The 22114-nt window shown below is 39.5% G+C and overlaps 1 protein-coding gene across 6 annotated transcripts in view; it reads left to right on the forward strand.

Moving 5' to 3' along the window:
• The window catches only part of LOC131688486 (RNA-binding protein fusilli), a 351529-nt gene that overhangs the window by 148085 nt on the left and 181330 nt on the right, over positions 1-22114 (forward strand). For all 6 annotated transcript variants that reach the window (XM_058972767.1, XM_058972772.1, XM_058972771.1 and 3 more), the window contains exon 3: positions 9853-10173. In XM_058972767.1, coding sequence (XP_058828750.1) covers positions 9853-10173 — 321 coding nt within the window. The remainder of the gene's footprint in view (positions 1-9852; positions 10174-22114) is intronic.

The raw sequence follows: 22114 nt of genomic DNA on the forward strand, positions 1-22114 counted from the left end.
CGAGAATAACAGTTTATGAATTTCTTTAGCGTTGTGAGTATGTGCCTATCGCGGATGGTTAACTGTATATTTTTCCCCCTTGCTTTGCGAATTTTTCGTGGCTGGTTTTCGAAAGATGGAAACAGGCCTTAATAATAATTTATGAAATAGACGGATCTTGTAAAATTTTGCTAAAAAAGCCAAACATTTTCTTTTTTCAGAATGTCATATTTTTTGCGAAAATATTTAAACAGAATCGCATGGTTGTTACTTTGAACAAATCTAGCCTGAAAATTGCGGACTTGTTCTCGTCATATATTCGAGTCCCAACCAGGAAGGATGTTTAGTGGTCAATAGGATCGAGCCACTAGCCCTGCAATTGTCCTGTACAGTGTACACTATGAATCGGCTACTAAGTCTGTCAAAACAGAAGGTCAACTTCCGCACCGGAATTTAGAACCAAGACTTTGTTTTTTTTTCTGGATTTTTATGTGTCAAAATATAAAGTATCTTCTGGATAAATTATTCTTTGTTGGTGTATGAGGTGGAACCATCATGATCGTCACCATTCAATTTTTAAACCATTCCCAGATCCGTATGGTGTCACAGAGAGCTTCCGTGAGATATTAAACTCACCCGAAAAACAGAACAAAAGCATGGTAAATTTTTGCAGCCGAAAATCAATTTTTATTTACGTCTCTCGTTCCTCTTCTGCATAATGACGCGATGATTTTTTTTCCACTGTGCACTGTTTATATTGCAAATTTTTACAACACCTTGGACCGGATACCTATTCGCCATGACTTGACCTCCACAGTCGACGCAGATGCGCTTCCCCATTTATTCGTTGCCTAGTTAAGCTAACCTCACGTATGAATTTATGTGACCGACCAAAGTGAGTTAGCGGGGGAGGGTTTATTTGTGCTATAGCCACTCGGGCGTAAATACAGATATTGGAATTGATTCGTCAATCAGGACCGGGTGCTAGAACCGTAATTAAAACACTTACTGGCCGTCATAAATTAGCCAATGACAGGGCTCACCTGTGTGGTGTAGCATTAGCAGCAGCAGCCAAAACAGAATCATCGAACGGTGGCAGGCTAAATTTTAGAGGTGAAGGCACTTTGGTCCACCGCGGGCTGTACCCACCTGTCTGTGCATGTCCGAAGCGGCGCCATGATCACTCGGCTATTTTAAACAGAATATGATGCAAAGTAAGCCGTTCCGAAAGTTAACAAATTTTGGGAAAAACCAACGTGAAGGCAACGGAAAAAAAGTGAAAATGAATTCAAGGTGAAGAGCGTTGCACAACCAACCAACCGACCGACGGGGGTTGCCCGCCAGCGATGAGGGCTCTGACAGGGGCTTGGTTGATCCACAGCGCAGCAAGTGAATTATGTTGCACCGTTGTTGGTGAATTTACTTTTTAAATGTGCTTTACATATATCTATGAAGGGGATCGAACAATTTTTATTTTCTTTGCATCACAATCCGAACGGGATTATTGATGGATTGATGAACGCAGGTTGTAGGATTTTTTTCTGATTCGCCCAGCTGCAGGTTGATTGGTTTGTTTGTTTTTTTATTGGGCGTGATATTTCAATCGCTGTTATTACCCCTAACCCATGGTAATTGCCAAACCTAATGTGGTACTGGCGGATAGTGTTGCCACATTTGCATTTGTATCGCGGGATACAAAAATAGCTTCCATATGCAATGTTTTACGATCGGCTCACTGGCACGAAATTCTGTGTTAAAAATATGTAAGTTTCCGATATACGGGCTATTGACCTCCTAATTTTAACGATTTTTGGATTTTGGAAGTCCTGGATTTATAAAAAAAAATTCTGGAGGCATTTGAATTTCTTGATAGTAGGCTCGGATTTCTATATTCAGGGTTACCACATACAGAGATTATTATGTATTTCATAGATTATTGTAGATAATTTACGACAAAGATTCTGATTACAGATTTTTGGCTAATATACAGATTTTGTAGATATTCTCTTTAGATTTGTAGTACCCAGTCAGAATTTCGAATAACACCTCTGAAAGTACCCTATGCAGTTCAGATCTTAAACAACCACCAAGGCGTGGAACATAAATGCCAAATTTAGATATCATTTGTTCTCCAGATAAAGACTAAAATCAATCTGATTTTAATATATGTGATCGGCTGTCACAATTAATTTTTTCATTGTCAAAATATTATTTTTTGGAACGCTTCTAGTTATTTTTAAAATACAGATTTTCGATACAGAAATTTTCTCGTGATATAGATTTTCGGGTTTTTCACGGATAAATACAGATTTCAATGTGGAAAGCCTTTGTTATTCTTTCATTTTCGGAATATAATTTATTGGTTGTGTTCTGTGTTCCTTGATTCTTGAAATTGGTTGGATTTGAAATCTTTTTAAGTTGCTTCACTCGTTACTAGTTAAATACACAGTAGGGTTACTAAAAAATAAGCCCTTTTTCGCTTCACTTCTTGTTCTCAATGCCACTGTGTTCCAAATTGTTGCTCCGGCCCGCAATCGCCGTAGTGGACTTCCCGTTTTGTACTATTCGAGCAAGTATTCGAAGGTAGACAATTTAATAAAGGTAAGAATGGAGCTTATGCTTACGGAAATCATCTGTATTGAGTTTGTACTTCTTCGCTGTTATCATTCTATACGTTAGCCAAAGCAGAAAATAGTCAATTCGACGTTTTCGGTGATTTATTTCAACTTTTTCACCGAAACCGTCGGATATCGAAGCAATACGTCGTTTTTGTTGATTTTTTCCGCTTAGCCGCAATTCGCTACAAAAAAATCAATCTGTAATTCGTTACTCCTGATATTCTGAGAAGCCTCTTCTCGGGTATTCCTAACGGTGGTCTTGTGGCGAGGAACCGGGACAATCTTAAAAACGGATCAACAACAAAAGGGTGCTATTGAGACCACAACGAATATCCAGCCAACAAAGACAGATTGCTCCTAGTTTGTCCACGAAGGCGAACAAGCAGATACCAAACAAAACGAATACACTCGGTCTCGACGCGTAATGTCAACAGACAAACTAAAACATCCAATAGTGAGCTCCAATACACTAACAGCGATAACAGCATGAACGGAAGGTAACGAAAGCGAGCTGACTGACTCTCAGTTGACAACTCCCCGCGAAAGAAACCCACGGCCCAATTGAGTTAAACGAACTAAGAAAAAGTTCTCACTTCAACAAGGTTGCGTCTAATATTATTTTCATCATGTTTACTGAAGTATCTAAACATTGTTTTTGAAGAGTTGATTGATGCGGTTTATTGTGTTATAAAACTCCTCCGAAGATACTAAACCTCCAATGTTGACGATTTCGAAATGATTTGATCTTGACCGTGAAAACAGTTTTTGAACGAAATTAGATATAGAATTTACATTACGACTTCCTCTCCTCAGAATCCGACACTAACTTAGTGACAGGACTAAGCTAGCAATGGATTGACGGTAGCTCTAAAAACGGGAAAACTAATTGTGTTACTGGACAAACCCCTAGTTAAGCGTGTTGTCCTTTAAAGAAAGGAATTCATTTTCAACTGTTAAGAACTAATGAAATTGAAATATTTGGTTTGACTTAGCAAGCCAATACTAGGTGTACTACGCTATTTTTATCTCTGAGGAGAAAAATGTACGTGAAAAACAAATTTTCCTTCTCTAAGAATAAGGTAAAACCACAACTAAATTAGTTTTGGAATTTACGTTTCAATTTCGTCTCATCAGAGCCCGTCACTAACTTAGTGACACGACTAAACTAGCATCGGATTCAGTTTGAATAAACTTAGTGCATCAATTACCAACTATTAATATTGGTTTATTCGGAAATCTTCATTTAAAGTGTTAATTAGTAAAATAGCCATTTCTGGTCTATTTTACATAATTGTAGCTTTTCATATTAACCTTCAACTGAAAGTTGCTTTACGATATTGATTACGATACGTATCGATAGTGGTAAATACTATACTTAATTTATCATGTGCTGTATGCGATGTCGCATTTTTTCCTCTAAATGTTATAATATAGGAGTCGTGCGAATGAATTACTGAATGAATGTCTAATTAATATGATGTTTCTTATTTTACCACATCACACGGTTATTGAAATGCATTAACACATGCGGAATCGCAAAAACGCTAGCTAAACGACATAAAAAAGCCCGCGCGATAAACAGAACGTGCACAATAACATAGAAACATTCGAGCTCTTCGCGATAATACAAATCCGGTTACGAACGCGATGAATCGCGCATACTCATGCCCATTATCTCGCAGCCATCTAACCGTCTTGACGATTAAGTCAATGTGGTAGCAGTTTCGAATTTATGAACGCGGTCACATGTGCCGACATGCACACGCCTGCTCTAACGCGATCATGAGTCGTACTCGTTCAAAAACTCCCACTCTAAAACTTATATAATTTAGTCAAACCAGTCGGTGTCCGGCCATAACGCCGAAGACGGCCTTCCGAAGCTCACTACGCCGAAGGACATTCTTCCGGATGGACATTAGTCCGAATGATCATTACCAAAAGGTCATTATCGCCGAATGATTATTCGGCTGAATGGCCGATAGGCTAAATGGCCAGTAGGCCAAAGGACACAAGGTCGAATAAATCAAAGAAAGAATTAAAGTTTCGCGAAGTTTCGCGTTTTTTTAATTGTATGTTATAGAACTGTAAGAATTATGAATCTAAAATTAAATGTCTTTTACTTGACTTGAAATTATTTTCCTCAATCTATCGAACCTGAGTGTATGTGCTAATGAGTCTTTATGTATTCAAAACACACTGTGACTCGAATGAAGCAACAAAGAAAACCACAGCGTACACCCGTTTTAAAGTTCGAAACAACACTGTTTGTAATGATAAATCAAAACCCTCTGCTGGGGATGTGATTGTTCCTGTTTGAAATCCCCTTTTAAATTTATATACTAAACACCACGCTGCTGAATGTACGCTAAGAAATTTGCTTAATATGAAATACTAAAGCTTGCAAATCTTTGATAATAATAAAAGCCGCTTAGATTAGCTCGAAAATCGCAATAGATTGGCTTCGCAATTTTTTAACTCTAACGTAAGTCAATCTCATAGCTCACCAAAATCACGCTTCTTTTAGTAGACGTAAAACAGCTTCAGTCCGCTCGTGCTTTAAAAATACCTACAGAAGCATGTTGTCAGATGCCTTAGTGATGAAAACGCATCACGTATATTCGAAATATGAAAACTGTGTGTGTCAATAGGTTCATTACCCAGCTTACCTAAAAATTGAAAACATTTTGCCATGAAAATTTCACCCATACTAAACTAACACACACAAGCAGAAAAAAAATAATTTATTTATCCTAACGCGACTCACACACGGCGCACCATGCTGTGTAGAACTCATTTCAAAACCTACCCACATTGCAAGTCAACATGTGTACACGACACGAACCTATCGCATTTCCATACGCGCAGGGTGAAGATCACACTTTAAGCTATGCAAACAGCAGGGAAACAAGTGCAAGTTTTACACGACTTAACTTTGTGCGAGTTAATGGCCACCACTTCCGAAATTCCAGAGCATCTACAATAGATTTTAGGCACTCTTTTCCTTACTGCGCGCAATGTTTATTTTACACTGTCCGGACGATATAGTCATCGTACTGCTCGTTTCGCAAGCGAGCGACGAATGATTGAAACGGACACACGGCACCTTTATTTATAAACTACCCGTATTTGATATAGTCACTCAGGCGCGAGTCTGTGCAAATGGCAACGTTGCCGAAAATCCATTGCACCTGCCGCTTATTGTACTATCTGAACATTATAGCCATGATGTTGCTCGTTTAGCATAACAGTAACAACTGATTCAAACAGACATGAGGCACCTCTATTAATAACATTTCATGTTTGAGCCACTTAGGTACTTCCTATTAGCGGGTATGCCTGAAAAATCTGTGTCACGCATTTCCCCTTTTTTAATGATCTTTTCAATTTTACCGATTTTCAATAGACTACTTTTGAAGTAGAATACTTCTAACGTTTCAATATAGGGGTCCCGTTTCAAAATTTTCTGCCGGAATTTTACGCGATTTTTTAAACGTGAATATGTGCCGTTGTACTGAATGGAAAAATAAGATTATTACGCTATCTGATTGGAAATATGTACAACAATTTTGTATCCAATTCGGTAGTATGTAAAATTACTAAAATAGCGGAAATAATGGATTGTATGAAAGTAGTAGCTATGTGATCCATGATTGGTCGGTACAATTCGCTCAAAAAGCAAGCGTTGCTGGGACTGCCTCTTTTTCATCGAATGAACTGCGACGCGTATAAAAAGGGAACACAAGAAAAATTCGTTAGTTTGTGTTCTGACGTTGTAAGCGTAGCAGCTGCTGCGTTTCATGTCAGCTTACATTCTTTGATGGTAGGTAAAAGATACCATGACTGCCGCCAGGCGCTGATAGCATTTCATTCTAAACTTGAAATGACGTGCCTCAGCTCTTTTTTTCAGAGCTGAATAAATGGATTGGCGATGGGCTGGTTTAGCGCGAGAACCGCGCTCTCTTGTTCTTTAAATTCTCGACAAACATATGATTTGGGGGTATAAGCCATCTGTCAAAATTCACTTTGAGTGGAAATTCCGGACAAACCGTTACTCACCAATCACAGATGTAGGTAGTTTTCTCTTTCATTATCTGTGGTGAGCTATGTTCGGCCAGCAACAGTTTGTCCGGAATTTCCTTTCGAAAAGAATTTTGACAGTTTGTTTTTACGCCATAATCATATGTTCAAAGAGAATTATATGTGGCATCAGGTGCGAGTACAGATAAATTCACCACGGCGCGCGTTCCAGAGTGCACCGTGGTGAATTTATCTGGCAAGCCGTAGTGCGTACTGGTTGTTTCGTTGTGTAAAGGAGATGGTGTTGGCTTATTGGATGCTGATATTATGATTTTTTGTTGATAATTTGATACGAGTTACTTCGGAAAGTTTATTTGCGAGTTTATAGAGCATTTTTAGACTACCAGGGGAAACTTAAAATACTCGGTCCTCGGAGCAAACGGCGAAAAAGTTTTACGTATCATCATGCTAGAAACACTTTTTCCATAAAATATATTAATTGTATCCACATTAAGCCCGGATTATTTTATGTGCGGCTAAATGTCGCAATGTGCATTTTACTTATTTTGTTTGCGAATATCGCTGCTACACAAGTGAAAAGCTCCATAATTGTGAAAACTCCACTCTAATACCTGCTTGGTTAAGGTTCGAGCATATTATTATTTATGAAAACATGGGGTAAAACGAGCCTCCTAAGGAAATATGATCATAGTTTAGCTATAGAACATTAATTGGGAGAATTTAATAAATATCATTCAATCAAGATTTCCCCCTGTAATCGCAATCATAACGCTTTGAAAAATGTTCAAAATTTTAATAATTCACAACAACAACGGGACAAAAAGCTCGTTGGACTAACACGTAATTTTGTTTTTGTAGAAATTTCACAAAAGTGTAGCTTTAAATCCTCTTAGGTTATGCAATTATTAGGTTTTTAAAACAATTGTTCTTTTTTAGATTAGAAAGATGGGTAGGTAATGTCAACGACATTACCGAAATGAAGTAGTATACATTTTAAGTTGTTAATACGAATGCTGCAATTTTTACTACTTTCTGAAAGGCTTTATCAAAATAAATTATTTCGGTATTTCTAATGGAAATAGCGAAATAACGGTACAAGTATATACGATTCTCTGCTGTTGCCCAATGAATTGTTTCACTCTCATTAAATGCTATTTTCAGGGTTACCATATGAGGATAAATATGTTGGACTATTTTAGGTTTCGATGTACGTGTACCGATATTTCGGTATTTCCATTAGAAATAACGAAATAGCTAGTTTTAATATAACCTATCAGAAGATAGTCAAAATTGTAGCATTCGCATTAACAGCTTAAAGTGTATTCTACTTCACTCCGGTTATGTCTCTGACATTACAGGCATGCAAACCTTGCATAGTTTCGTTACATACCACATCTTATGGATTTTAGAATGACACCTAGGCCCGGATAGTGAAGTAAGACCTTTTTAATACCAAAAACAAGCTCATATACATTTTCGGGGCGTTTTCACAGAATACTCTAGTGTTATGTGGGAATTCATTCTCTTCTAGATCTGATTCAGCCGTGACAGATATTTCGAAAGTTCGCTCAGATAAGCTCAGGATTGTGATATTCTGTCTAAAGCAAGCAGATAACGTTACTGGTAACTAACTCCATGTCCGTTCACAAAGTTGAGATTGACATCTACACTCCCGCTCACAAAGTTGAGATCGACGGTGTAGTGATCGGTTCGAGTAAGTCATGGGTAGATCTGTTGACGCACGGGGTTGCTTGTTTCAAGGAGCCCTTGCTCTGGAGAGCAAATATATTGAATGGAAATCGCACTGGACGGCACAAATACGTGTCGGGTAATCTTTGGCAGGAGAGTCAGCATAACAATGCGTCCGTGTAATCTGAAGTATTCCCTTAAAAAACGTTCTTAGTACTCTTGTGCAGAAATACTGAAAAAAAACTACGCCACTTACCACAACAAATCATTATGCTCTCTTGGCTTAGAAGTATGACTGGTGATGTCAATGTGGGGACATCTTTTGTTGCTCCTGATAAGGCTAATACTTATTTTTGATAGCAAATCTTGCCTAAATCAAAGGCTGTAATTGTTTAAAAATGTTGTTGTTAATAAACAACGTGGGCGAAAATATTCGATATTCGCATAAATTGTCATGAATAACATTGTAACGGACAGAGATAATTTATTGTAGGGAAGCAACCTGTATACCAAATTTGAGCATTGTTGACATAATGTTGATTCCTATATCCATAAAAGTCAAGAATCTTTCTGGACTCCAATTTTTTTGTATGATTTCTTATTTTTTAGAGTTGTTAAAGGTCTTAAAGATCACTGGATTGTGAAAAGTATTGTCTGCCCTAATTCAAAGCTATAGAATGAGTTCCAATATAAACTCCCAGAAGCAGGTACAGTGAAGAGGTAATGAAATCAGCAGATAACTGTTCAATTATTTGCAAAAAAAACTATTGTTTTTCATAACGAAACGTCTCGTAAATATGCTGAACTCAATTGATGCCACTAAGATGTCCTACAATACGTTTGAGCACAGTTTCCACCAAGCGCCAACACCATACATAAGTAGTCGACCCTGTGGCTGGATCGCAACGACCCATCGCAAATCAGGAAGACCGAAACAATTAGATTCTAATGACTGGGCCACCTGGTTCCCTCGTTTACTATATACGCCATGGTAAGACTTGAACGCGACACTGATTCTCCGATCGTGTCTGACTTTTTACTCCAGCTAGCTCCGGCTGCACCTGCCCAGAATGGGTTAGACGAGCAAAGCAAAAACGGCAACAACGACTTCCCCAATTATTAGTTCCAACAAAAAGCGTCATTTCCAGTAGCTCATCTTATTTAATCATATCATCGATTAGCCTCCCATCGATGAGGAAGGTGACGCGCCAATTTACGTGTCCTGTAACCCTTTTTGTCTTCTTGGTGGTCGATTGTTTGCGATTATACAAAAAAAATCCAATCACTACACGCGAACCGAGGTGGATTAAAACGTCCAATCAATCTCCGCTTTTGTTTCGATCGGTCTCCTCTCACGATGACAGATGCGAATCGATCAGTTTCGATCGATTGGTACGTAGGCTATATTGTTGTTAACCTGTTTGCAGGTTAAGTACCTACCTCGTTCCGCATTGATTATGGATATCGATTAGAATATTTTTTCCAACTTCAAGCTAATCGTTTTTTCTCCCTTCCCCAAATTTTTCAGGTTGTCGGTGTCAAGCAGTACTTTGTCCGGCCCACCAACCCGCACCAGAATCCCCTGCTCGGCAGTAGCAGCGCCAGCCAGAACAACATCAGCTCCAGCAATACCTCGCTCGATCAGTCCATCGGAACGACGTGTTCGTCGTCGCTGTCCTCCTCGACGGTGGCCACCATCGGTTCGAACAATCTGTCCACGTCGTCGTCGTCGTCGATGTCCGCACCGGCACCACCGCCGGCACAGGACAACGCCATCAGCCAGGAGATCCCCGCCATCGAGTCGCTGATTCAGTCCAACGGCCGGCTGCTGGAGGAGGTGATCGAACAGGTGGGTGATTAGTAAATTAAAGTTCGCGTTTTTGTCGTGGGCGTTTATTACAGCTTAGTCCCTTCGCAATTGCTTCTTCGAAAGCTAACTCATAGTTTGAATCCATACATAAAAAGAATCGATCTGCGATTGTCTTTTGTTGGAAATATTTGCTATTAGCGCCCATTTAGTCTTACGGTAAAACATTTCTACCGAACTGCGACCGTTGTGTTATATTTAGAGTCTTTCATTTAATCAAATTACGCGATGAAATTTTAGAGCCCAAAAGTAAAAAAAATTCTATGAACGTAAAAGTACCCATTCAGCTTCATCTAGTCATAAGCATAATATCAATAATGATCACTGTCACCGTGATGACGATAATAAAGGTAAAGGAGATTTTATATGAAGGTTATGTACAACTATAATATTGCAATTCCAATAAACACGCGCAATTGTGTCAACGCCTATCTTTGAAGATTTCGATTCCACCTTTTAGAGAGTAATCGGTTTTTGCGGAAACAGGTGATCTAGTTAATTATTGAAGGTGCATGTGTCTCCTTAATTAAGTCATCAAAAAAAGCCTGGACGCCTCGTATTTCCCCACTTACTTTTCGTTCGTCGCATTTCGTGCAATTAAATCTTTTTACTTCTAGTCACGGCAGTCCGGCGGAACGGTTGTGATGTCCGAAAAAATTAAGTACTTTCCACAGCATCAACACAGTGACACTATTTTCGTCGGTCGCGCGTCCTCAGCTAAAACTTTTAACGGAGCGCTATTTTTCATATGAGCTGGATTATTTCATCAGTTATCCGACCTTCGTCAGCAAAGTGGGTAATGTTTCGTCTCCTCGTCCAAATTATATTAATCTACGTTAAAACGCAATTTAAGATAAAATATGACAACTCAATTAGCCGGGCATCCGTTCGTGTACCGTGAGTGTTTCCTGCAAACTGGACGACAATTAAGAGCGGCTACGCAACGGTGTAATCCTATGGTATATCTATAATCAAAAGATGCCGAAAAGAATGCATTAGCCTGGGGGAAACGAATTTAATTGCGTTGTAATGGGGCATGCATTGAAAATGCACACCTTCCTATGCTATATAGAGTTAAGCCTGCAATTCCAACATTTACTGGTTCCTGGGATAATTCATTTGTTCGGATAAATATAACTGGTTTTGGTTTTTTAACGATCAAGTAAATCAAGCCAGGTAAGATCTATAAAAGATAGCTTTACAGCGGACTTGTGGTTTGAATGCTAATAGAGTGATTGAAGTTAATCCGCGGATTTTATTGGAACGGTATGTCTGTACTATTTTCAGAAAAAAATATCCTGTATTAATGGCATTGCCTACTGTACTACCACTACTAAGACATTTTGAAAAAGTCTTGTATCTTTACGTCTTGGAAGTGGCAAGGAAATATAGCAAATCACATCGTCAAGATAATGTAAAATAATTCCCAACTATTAATTTTATACATACGTCAGAACGAGTAAATTCCTATTAGGGTAATTTCTGGAGAGATGCCGCACATTTCTAAAAATCAATTCTGCATTAAAGTACACCATACAATATATGAAGGATTCCATGAGAAACTGACCTACCGCAAAATATGACCATGCATTACCTTAAAAAAAAAATAATCGAAAACTGTATTTTAAGCCGCAAAAATAACTGAGAACGAGTTACAGGGAATGTACACTTACTTGATACTTACTTGATGGGCAACAATTCGCTTCGTTGAATCTACGCCGAGTGAAAAATTCTCCTCCACTGGACCCGGTCCTGGGCCAATCTCTTCCAGTCACCTTGGACATTGAGTGCTTTTAGGTCCTCTTCCACTGCAAACAGCCATCGTGTACGCGGCCTGCCACGGAGTCGTCGGCCTCTTCCCGGTTCTCTACTGAATATTATCTTCGCCTGTCGTTCTTCCGACATTCGTGCCACATGACCAGCCCACCGCAGCCTGCCGTTTTTTATTAGCTTGACAATATCCACTCCTTTATAAACTTGGTATAACTCGTGATTCATGCGACGCCCCCAGATGCCATTTTCTTCTTTACCGCCGAGTATTATTGTTCGCAGCACCTTACGTTCGAAGACACCGAACGCTCTACGATCAACTTCCTTTAACGTCCACGTTTCATGGCCTTACAAGGCAACCGGAACTATCAATGTCTTGTACAACGCGAATTTTGTCTTCGTCTGCAAACTACGGGGCTACGGCTGGCTACGAAGTCCGTAAAAGCCCTATTTGCAACTGAAGACGCCTTTTCACCTCGCGGGTAACATCATTATCGCACTCACTAGAGTTCCAAGGTACACAAATTCTTCTACTACTTCAAATTTACCACCACCTAACACTACTTCACCACCAACATCACTATTGGACCCTCGTATTCTTCCAGCTATCATGTAGTTCGTCTTGCTGGTGTTGATTCTTGCTGTCTCCCCTTTAAAAGGCACGAATGCCTCTTCCACGGCTCGGCGGTCGATTCCAATGATATCAATATCGTCCGTAAATTCTAGGAGCATATGCGACCGAGTGACGATGGTACCGTTCCTTTGCACGCCTGCTCTCCTGATGGCACCTTCAAGAGCAATGTTTGACAGCGCATAACCCTGCTTCAATCCGTCTGAGGTTATGAAGGACGTCGAAATTTCATTCGCAACCTGCACTAATCAGTCTAATCAGTTTCGTCGAAAAACCATGTTCTACCATTATCTGCCATAACTCGTTTCTTTTCGTTGAATCGTACGTTTGAATTCAATAAACAGATGGTTCACGAAAACCACCTTGGTATTCGCCGACGAAAAACTCCTTCAACGGCCTCAATCTGTTACGTGACATAATTTTGTATGCAGAATTGAGGAGCCATAAAGGCCGAACACGAAATTATTGCGACACATTCAACAGGGCATAACTTTTTTACCATTGGGTAAAAATCAACCAAATTTTGCACACTTTCTCATTGATGTGTATTGTTTACATGCTGTCAAACTCGAAGTCGTGTTTTTCGATGCAACGAAAATGGAGGTGAACCAACGCGAGTCGAGAGAACAAATTCTTTCCAAACACCTGGAATTTCCTGACCTGTCGCACCGGCAGTTGGGAAAAATGTTGAACATTCACCATTCAACCGTCTCCAGAACCGCTTCAACAGGTTCCAGGAGCGGTTGACGTTGGATCACGGCACAGGAGATGGAAGAAAACCGGGACCGGAGAACAAAAAGACGGAGGGAAAGGTGAAGCGGATGATTAAAGCAAATCCCAACGTCTCAAGCCGTGATTTGGCTAAAAAGATCGGCATGTCGCAGAGCTACGTCCAGAATGCAAAGAAGAGATTTGGACTACATACATACAAGGTACAGAACTTCCCAAACCGCGATGAGCGGCAACAATCGACGGCTAAAACTCGGGCACGGAAGCTCTACGAGAAGATGCTGACAAAACATGGCTGCTGTGTGATGGACGATGAAACGTATATAAAAGCCGATTTTAAGCAAATTCCGGGGTGGGAGTTTTTCACCGGCAAGAGCAAGTTCTATGTGGACGACAAATTTAAGAAGAATAAAATGTCGAAGTTCGCCTCCAAATATCTCATTTGGCAGGCCATCTGCTCTTGCGGACTGAGGAGTGAGCCTTTCGTGACAAAGGCCACAGTAAATGGCGAGATCTACAAATCTGAGTGCCTCGAGAAGCGCCAGCACGACGAAGCTCCGCTATTTTGGCCAGATTTGGCATCATGCCACTATTCTAAAAGTGTCCTGGAGTGGTATGAGGCCAATTCTGTCCATTTTGTTCCAAAGGACATGAATCCGCCAAACTGTCCGGAGCTGCGCCCGGTGGAGCAGTACTGGGCAATGATGAAGCGGGAAGTTCGGAAGAGTAAGAAGACAGTCAAAGACGAGAAGGACATGTTAAGGAAATGGAAAAAAGCTGAGAAACTGGTAGCGGATGACACTGTAAAGATTTTGATGGAGGGCATCAAGCGAAAATGCGTTCAATTTTACACTCAAGCTCCATTGATTAACTTTTCTTTTGATTTTTGAAGTAAATATATGTATAAAACTACCCTAAAATTTTGGTTTGATTTTAAACATTATAAGAAAATTGACATGACATTTTCGGTGTCGCAATAATTTCGTGTTCGCCCTTTATTCCTCGATAATTGGCGCACTCCAGTCTGTGTCCCTTTTTGTATAAGGGACAAATGAGGCCCTCTAGTCAGTCGGATGGTAGTTCTTCTTCTTCCCATACCTTCAAAAGAGTACGGTGAAATATTTCGCGCAGCTGCTCACTACCGTGTTTGAAAAGTTCGGCCGGGAGCTCGTCCTTTCCAGCAGCCTTACAGTTTTTCAGCTCTTTGATTGCCTTTTTCACCTCTTCTAGCGTCGGTGTCTACACAGCTTATCCATCGTCACTTATTCGGTTCGTTGACGCGCTAACATTCTCTCCATTCAAAAATGTCTTCAAGTGCTCTCTCCACCTGGCTGCTAGCATAGTTTTATCTGTCAGCAAGTTACATTCACGGTCATTGCACATGGCGGGAGACGGCGCTGTTTTTCTCCGTACGCCATTGACAGTTTCATAAAATTTCCGCATATCATTTTGCACCTCAGTAATGACGTTCTCCTCATACTGCTTTTTCTTTCTGCGGTGAATTCTTTTTTCGGTTCATCTTACTTCTATGATTCGCTCTCTGTTCTGCCGGGTACCAAATACTAACATCCGGCTTCTGGCAGCATTTTTCTCATCCGTCACTCTCTGGCACTCTTCATCGAACCAACCGTTTCTGGGTCGTCTCTGAGCAGTACCTATTACTTCTCGCGCTGCTGTGCTCACCGCTCCGTGGATTGACACCCGCGGATTGTTGAGGTTGTCGTCTACGTTGATTCCCTTATCCGCTCATCAAGCTTCTGGCGGTACTCGTCCGTCACACCTTCTGCTTAGAGGCGCTGGATATTGAAACGCAGCGGTTCGTTGAGTTCTTTAGTTCGCTACGGTTGATAACCGTGCTCGAATCTTACTGACAACGAGATAGTGATCAGAGTCGATGTTTGGTCCTCTGAAGGTCCTCACATCTATAACATCCGAGAAGTGTCGGCCGTCTACCAGGACATGGTCTATTTGATGTGTGCTTACGGATGTCTTTGCGTGCAAAGTAAGTGCTGCTGATGGCCATCCCTCCAGCTACAGCGAAGGTCACTAGTCTCAGGCCGTTGTCATTGGTTACAGAGTGAAGGCTCTCCTTATCAATGATTGGACGGAAAAAGCCTTCTCTACCGACCTGAGCGTTGGCATCCGCGATAACAATTTTCACGTCATGCTTTGGGCACTCTCCGTAGGTTTTGTCGAGACACTCGTAAAACGCGTCCTTCACGTCATCGGGTTTAGCGTTTGTCGGTGCATAGATGTTCATCAAGCTGTAGTTGAAGAATTTGCCCCTACGCTCAATACACAGATTCGCTGGCTAACCAGTTTCCAGCTTATAACACCCTTCATCTGCTTGTCGATCACTATGAAACCGACTCCTTTTCGCCGCCGCTATAGTAGATGTTGTATTTCGCAGACACACTCACTCCAACCGTCTGCAGTTCGCGTGCCAAAAGATTCACGCGTCCGGCTTCATCCAAAGTCCTGACATTCCATGTTCTGAGGTTTCAATCATTGTCCTTATTTCGTAGCCGGGTCGGTTGCCGAAAGTATCGTTCGTTTTTCTTTTCTTCTTCACTTTTCGTGGTAAGTGGGAGGGTTCGGTAGGCAACCTTACCGGGGTCGCGCTACCTATATCGCGCTGGTGGGGCTGCCACCTTAGGTATAGCTGACGCGATATAGCATTTCATACTCATCCGCTGGATGCCAGAACAGACGCTGTTTGAGCCGTACCTCCTTGATGAACAGACGCTCGGGACGTACCTCAATCTAGCTGAAGTCAGAAGGACAACAGTGCCCATGCTGCACTACCAGCTAATGTACACTACTATACGAAAAAAATATACACTAAATAATTGTGTAATTTTAGCTTAGCTTAGTTGACCGCCCGTGAGTTTCCCGTGATTGATCAAAACCTGTTGAAATTGCATATTGAACCAATTGTATGATACTTGGGAGTAGGACATCATATTCAACGTGCAACCTAAAGAAACTAAAATTATAGTATGATCATTAACGTAGATGGCCATGCTCATGCAGGTCAATTTTGGGATGGGAAGGAATGTTAGTTCAACACTCGTGACTATTATGACCGAGGAATTCTCTGCACGATCCAGAAGTGTCGCAGGATATGATTGGTGTTAGTAGGTAGGGAACTGAATCATGATATATCTTGGTAGATATTGTGATTTAGCTAAGTACTCAAGCGCTTTGTCTTTTCATTTTAGATCAAAGTTTTCAGGAGTGCGAACTCCAGTAGAAAAGTATATGAATACCGTTAGAATTGGCATTTAAAAATTATTCTTCCGCGGGTTGCATGAAAGGATAAAGCCGTGTGGAGTATAATAAAGGTCTATCCATCTATAGACAATATGATCTTAGCAATATGTACAAAGTCGCTCGCGATCGATTTCCTAGAATTTGAAACGAGCAATTTGAACTTCGAGCAGCCGGCCATCGGTAGTATTCCCTAGTAACAATTGAGGTTTTATGGTGCTCTTGAAGTCTCTCTTAAAACTTAGATTGCACTTGTAGTGTGCTATAAAACTTAAATTATTACTTGGGATTGCTTATTATTAACACTTCCATAATCATTTCCAACGTTTGCAGTGTAAAGAAAGCATACAAAAAGTATAAAAGATAACCCAAATGAATATGAAGAAATTCACTGCGAAATGTTAATGACAAGTTTAGAATCTCCACTCTCCCTATCAGACACGTTTCCATAATTGGGTTAAATGTCAAATTGCAAACGACATGTTTATTATGCGTAATAAATATAATAAACACAACGACAAGGGCTCTTGATCCATCGGCGGTCCAGAAGAAGAATGGATGGGAGAGCAAGAATCCTTACAATTACCGACTACCATATGAGCGGTTCAAACTCGAATGAGTGATTCAGAGTACTGCACTGGATTATTTTGAAGAAAGGACCAGGAGTGCGATTTGACGAAGTTTTAGCTACCGATAGTCCTACATTTTCTGACAGAGTGAAGTGCTGGAGTGTCTAAATGTGTAAGGGAATGTAGTCTAGGTTGGGACGGGTTTGTTTAGATGCTGATATCTTGTTTCCATGACAATATTTTTTAGCTTGTAGTACACTATTTTGTAGATATATTATGTGGCTTAATGTCTGCGAATAGAAGATGTTTACTTGCAATTTTAAATAAGACTCAGGATCAGTTTTCTACATGACGGCAAAATGGCCAAAAAAAGTGTCGTATGGGTTGGGGCACTTCAAACAATTTAAATAATTAAAGGCAATTTAAACTTTAATGCATTATATTTATTTTTGGTTGATATTTATTTGTTAATTGGTATTTTCGAATAAGAATAAGTAACTGAAAGACTTATTTACTTCCCTTTGACAAAGTTAATCTGACTCACAGTTTTTACATGTAAAACTTGTACGCAATCTTGTACGCATGCGTAATTGTATGGTGTCCCAATCTATACGACACGCTTGTCCCAACCAATTTTTCTAAGAAAAAAAATCCAATTAAGCAAATGCAAAACTCTGATCGGTAATAACATTTTAGTTACTTCCTAACACTTTAAAATTATTTACGTTGAAATTTCGATGAAAAAGATTCAATTTAAGATGGCGCAAAAATCAGCACAACAAAAGATTTTTCGCTCGTTTTTTGACACTGCTTAGTGCAGCTGTGGCAATAATGAACTATAACTTCAACTTGGTATAAAAAGTGAGTTACAATCGAGTCTAGTATGTGCTAAAAATGACCGATGGCAACACTGCATAGGAACGAAAATATCGAGCTGTCCCAACCTATACAGCGTCCCAACCTATACGACAATCCCTTACCACTGCTTAGGAAAGCAAAAGTAGTATAAAGCTAGTGTAAGAGCTTCAAGACCTCAAGAAGTCACTTTTGGAGGTATCCGTCAATGTAGATTTGTCGGTACACGGTTCCAGATTTGATAAAAAAAACTTATTTTGACACATCTACAGATCGTTTGCCACACAAAAACTTTTTGTGCAATTTGATAGCTTCATATTGGGTCAATTCAATAAATTTCCTACATGAAAGTTTACTTTTTTTGAATACGGTTTTCAAACCAAAGCTTTGAAAGTTATACCTTGGCGTGGAAGAGCCGGTGTATTAATATATGCTGTTACTTAGTGTAGAATTAGACTTCATCCTTTACGGCTACAACCGCCAGAAGGAACCTACAACGTTGGTACACAATCGGGAATAGCGAATTAGAAAAGGTGATTATATGTCAGTGATTCACTCAATACAGAATGGATAAAGCCAAAACCTTAAAGTCCAGGTCCAGGTTAAGTCTTTGGTACGGAGTAATACCTTGACCTAGAAACGCCTGGCATGTTGTTAGTCGCCTCTTACGACATGGGAGCAGGTTCCCAGTGATTCTATTCTTGGCTGGAATTGTGCAAAAAGATTATAGCCCGCCGGACACAACACGGCTTTGAAGAAAAGATTTGTGTAATTTTTCACAAAAACAAATTTTAATCCTAAAAATTGAAATTGCCTAAAAAGAAAAATTCTTATTTTTTTTATATTTTGTCAACAAAAACCTAAAGAGAAAAGACACATTTTGAATGTGATTGCATGCTGGAGTAAAAAAGTTTTTTTAACGATAACTTTATGCATGTTTTTAAAATTTATACTAATTGGCATACTAAACTGTAGTTTTATTACAGAATGTAATTTTAAATATTTTAAATCAAAATGCATTTACAAAAATTTTCCAAAATGCTATACACCCAGGTTTTTTTGCGTGGTTTTTTACGAGGTTTTTTTTACGCAGATTTTCCAATTGACGCGGTTTTTTACGCGTATTTTCCAATTAACGCGGTTTTTTTACGCGGATTTAACAATTAACGCAGTTTTTGCAAAAATATTCTAAGTCCTTTTGAATGCAAAAGACTTAGACGAATTTCGGAAAGATGGAAGAGACGGGTCTGGAAGATTCCTTATGGCCCGCACCCCAACAATATGGATATTTTCGAAATGGTCTTGAAGAGTAGGTTCCAGAAATTGATTTTTGACGCCATTTTGAAAGCAAAGATGGCGACTGCCGGTTTAGCGAAATTCGCTATAACTCAATCAATATGGGTATTTTCGGAATGGTCTTGAAGAGTAGGTTCCAGAAATTGATTTTTGACGTCATTTTGAAATCAAAGATGGCGACTTCCGGTTTAGCGAAATTTGCTATAACCAAATCAATATGGGTGTTTTCGGAATGGACTTGAAGAGTAGGTGCCAGAAACTGATTTTTGACGCCATTTTGAAATCAAAAATGGCAACTTCCAGTTTAGCGAAAGTCGCTATAACCCAATTAATATGGGTATTTTCGGAATGGTATTGACAAGTATGTGCTGCAAATTTATGTTTGACGCCATTTTGAAATCCAAGATGGCGACATCCGGTTTAGCGGAAATTCCCTACAACCCATGCAATATGGGTATTGTCGGAATGGTCTTGAAGAGTAGGTACCAGAAATTTATGTTTGGCGCCATTTTAAAACCCAAGGTGGCGACTTCTGGTTTAGCGAAATTCGCTATAACCCATTCAATATGGGTATTTTCGGAATGGTCTTGACGAGTAGGAGACAAAGATCGATGTTTGGCGCCATTTTGAATTCCAAGATGGCGACGGGTTAGCCACATTCACTATAACCCAGTCAACATGAGTATTTTTGGAATGATCTTAACGAGTTGGTTCCAAAAATTGATTCTTGACTCCATTTTTAAAACCAAGATGGCGATTTCCGATTTCGCGAAATTCGTTATAACCCAATCAATATTGGTATTTTTGGAAGTTGAAGTTGTAGTACAAATAGTTTTAATTAAACAGTTGAATTTACTTAAATTTAAGCAATATGTTTAATTTGAATAAATTAAAACACCTCTCTTTCTTCTCTCTCTTCCATTCTCACCGCACTTTCCTGGATGAACACATAAAAATATTTTACATTTTGCTGGTTTATGATTAGATTTTATATTTGAGGGTGATTTAGATGATTGCCCAGATTTTTCATGCGGGAATTTCGGTAAACCGGAAGTCGCCATCTAGAATTTGAAAATGACGCCAACCGTTTGTCTGCTACTCGTCAAAACCATTCCGAAAATACTCATGTTGATCGAGTTGTAGAGATTCTCGTTAAGTCGGAAGTCGCCATTTGGGATTTGAAAATAGCGCCAAAAATCAATTTTCATGGAAAACCTTGCGCGGAAGGTGCAGATTTATTTATTTATGGCACCTACTCGTCAAGACCATTCCGAAAGTACCCATATTGATTGGGTTACAGCGAATTTCGCTAAACCGGAAGTCGCCATCTTTGATTTCAAAATGGCGTCAAAAATCAATTTCTGGCACCTACTCTTCAATACCATTCCGAAAATATCCATATTGTTGGGGTGAGGGTCATAAGGAGTCTTCCAGACCCGTCTCTTCCATCTTTCCGAAAATCTTCTAAGCCTTTGCATTCAAAAGGACTTGCACAAACCGGAATAAGGAATATTTTATTGCGAAATCCGCGCAAAAAAAACTTCCAAAAATTTTCTAAGTTTTTTGCTGAGTTTTTTTTACGCGGATTTTCCAATTAAGGGACCACTTCAATGGAAAAAATACGTTGGCAGCGAAAATATTCTAGGAACACTGTTGGTTGCTTTAATGGTTTTGACAAGACATGCCAAGCAAAAATCTAGCGTTTTATTTGAAAAAGTCGCCTTTTGCAGTTTGTTATATTATGTATAGCAACGAACATGGTTTGCAAAAAGCGTATACAACCTCAATAGACAGAGTACAGCGTCGCACTGGTCGAAACATTTTTTTGTGTCATCAGTAATTTTTCCGGGCACAAACAAATCAATGAAATGGTTAACGGTATACTGTAGTGGAACAGATGCTTCAACCAATGGTTGCATAGAAACAAATGACACCTTATTTTATCTAAGGAATGTAATCTCTACTTTATAACTACTTTGACACCAGTTTCTAAAAGAAAATTCCAAAACTAGTTCACGCCAATAACACATGGCGTTCGCGTTGCACTCGAATATTTGGTATAATCACTGTGGTTGCGTCCCGAATATGTTCCGTTTTGTTTATGATTCTAGTTCATAATTTAAAAAACACTGGCTTGTATTAACTACATCGACTAAATGAGTCGAGAATTGAACAATGTTTATGATGTCAAGAGATTAGTCACGATTTTCGTAATATCAAGTACATTGTCATGATATTTGTTCATGAGTTTACCATCTCATTTCTCTAGCAGAATAATGTGATTCACGTTCATGATTTTGGGAGCTTAGGCACGAATTTCATAACTTCTTTGCACGTTATCATGATTTTTTTGTTGAGTTTGCTATCAGATTTTTGAAGAGGAATATGAACGGGATCATGAAAGCGTAATCGATAAGCGATATTTTATAGTTTTGTGAATCAATTCATTACCACGAATTGTGACTCTCTAATGTATTTTTTGCGCTCAGCGTAGTATTCGCTGAATCTTATTTAATAAAGAACGACGTTCAGGATCCTAATAGTTTTCTTATATCTACCGGTCGCACCTATGACTGGTTGGATACAACAATGCAATTTTTTATGAAACAGCTCGTGAAATGAAATTATATGTATGAAACATATGTCAAATTTTGTAAAATAGTCCACGTGAAATTTTCAAGGCTATGTGCAGAGTTGCATGAAAGTGAAAATAATTTTCAAAATTTACGAACTTATTCACAAGCATGCAAGCACAAGATTACGGATCCATGAACAATACTGGGTTCTGTGAAATCGTCAACCT

This window comes from Topomyia yanbarensis, chromosome 3 (genome assembly GCF_030247195.1).
Source record: "Topomyia yanbarensis strain Yona2022 chromosome 3, ASM3024719v1, whole genome shotgun sequence".
Classification (NCBI taxonomy): Eukaryota; Metazoa; Arthropoda; class Insecta; order Diptera; family Culicidae; genus Topomyia; species Topomyia yanbarensis.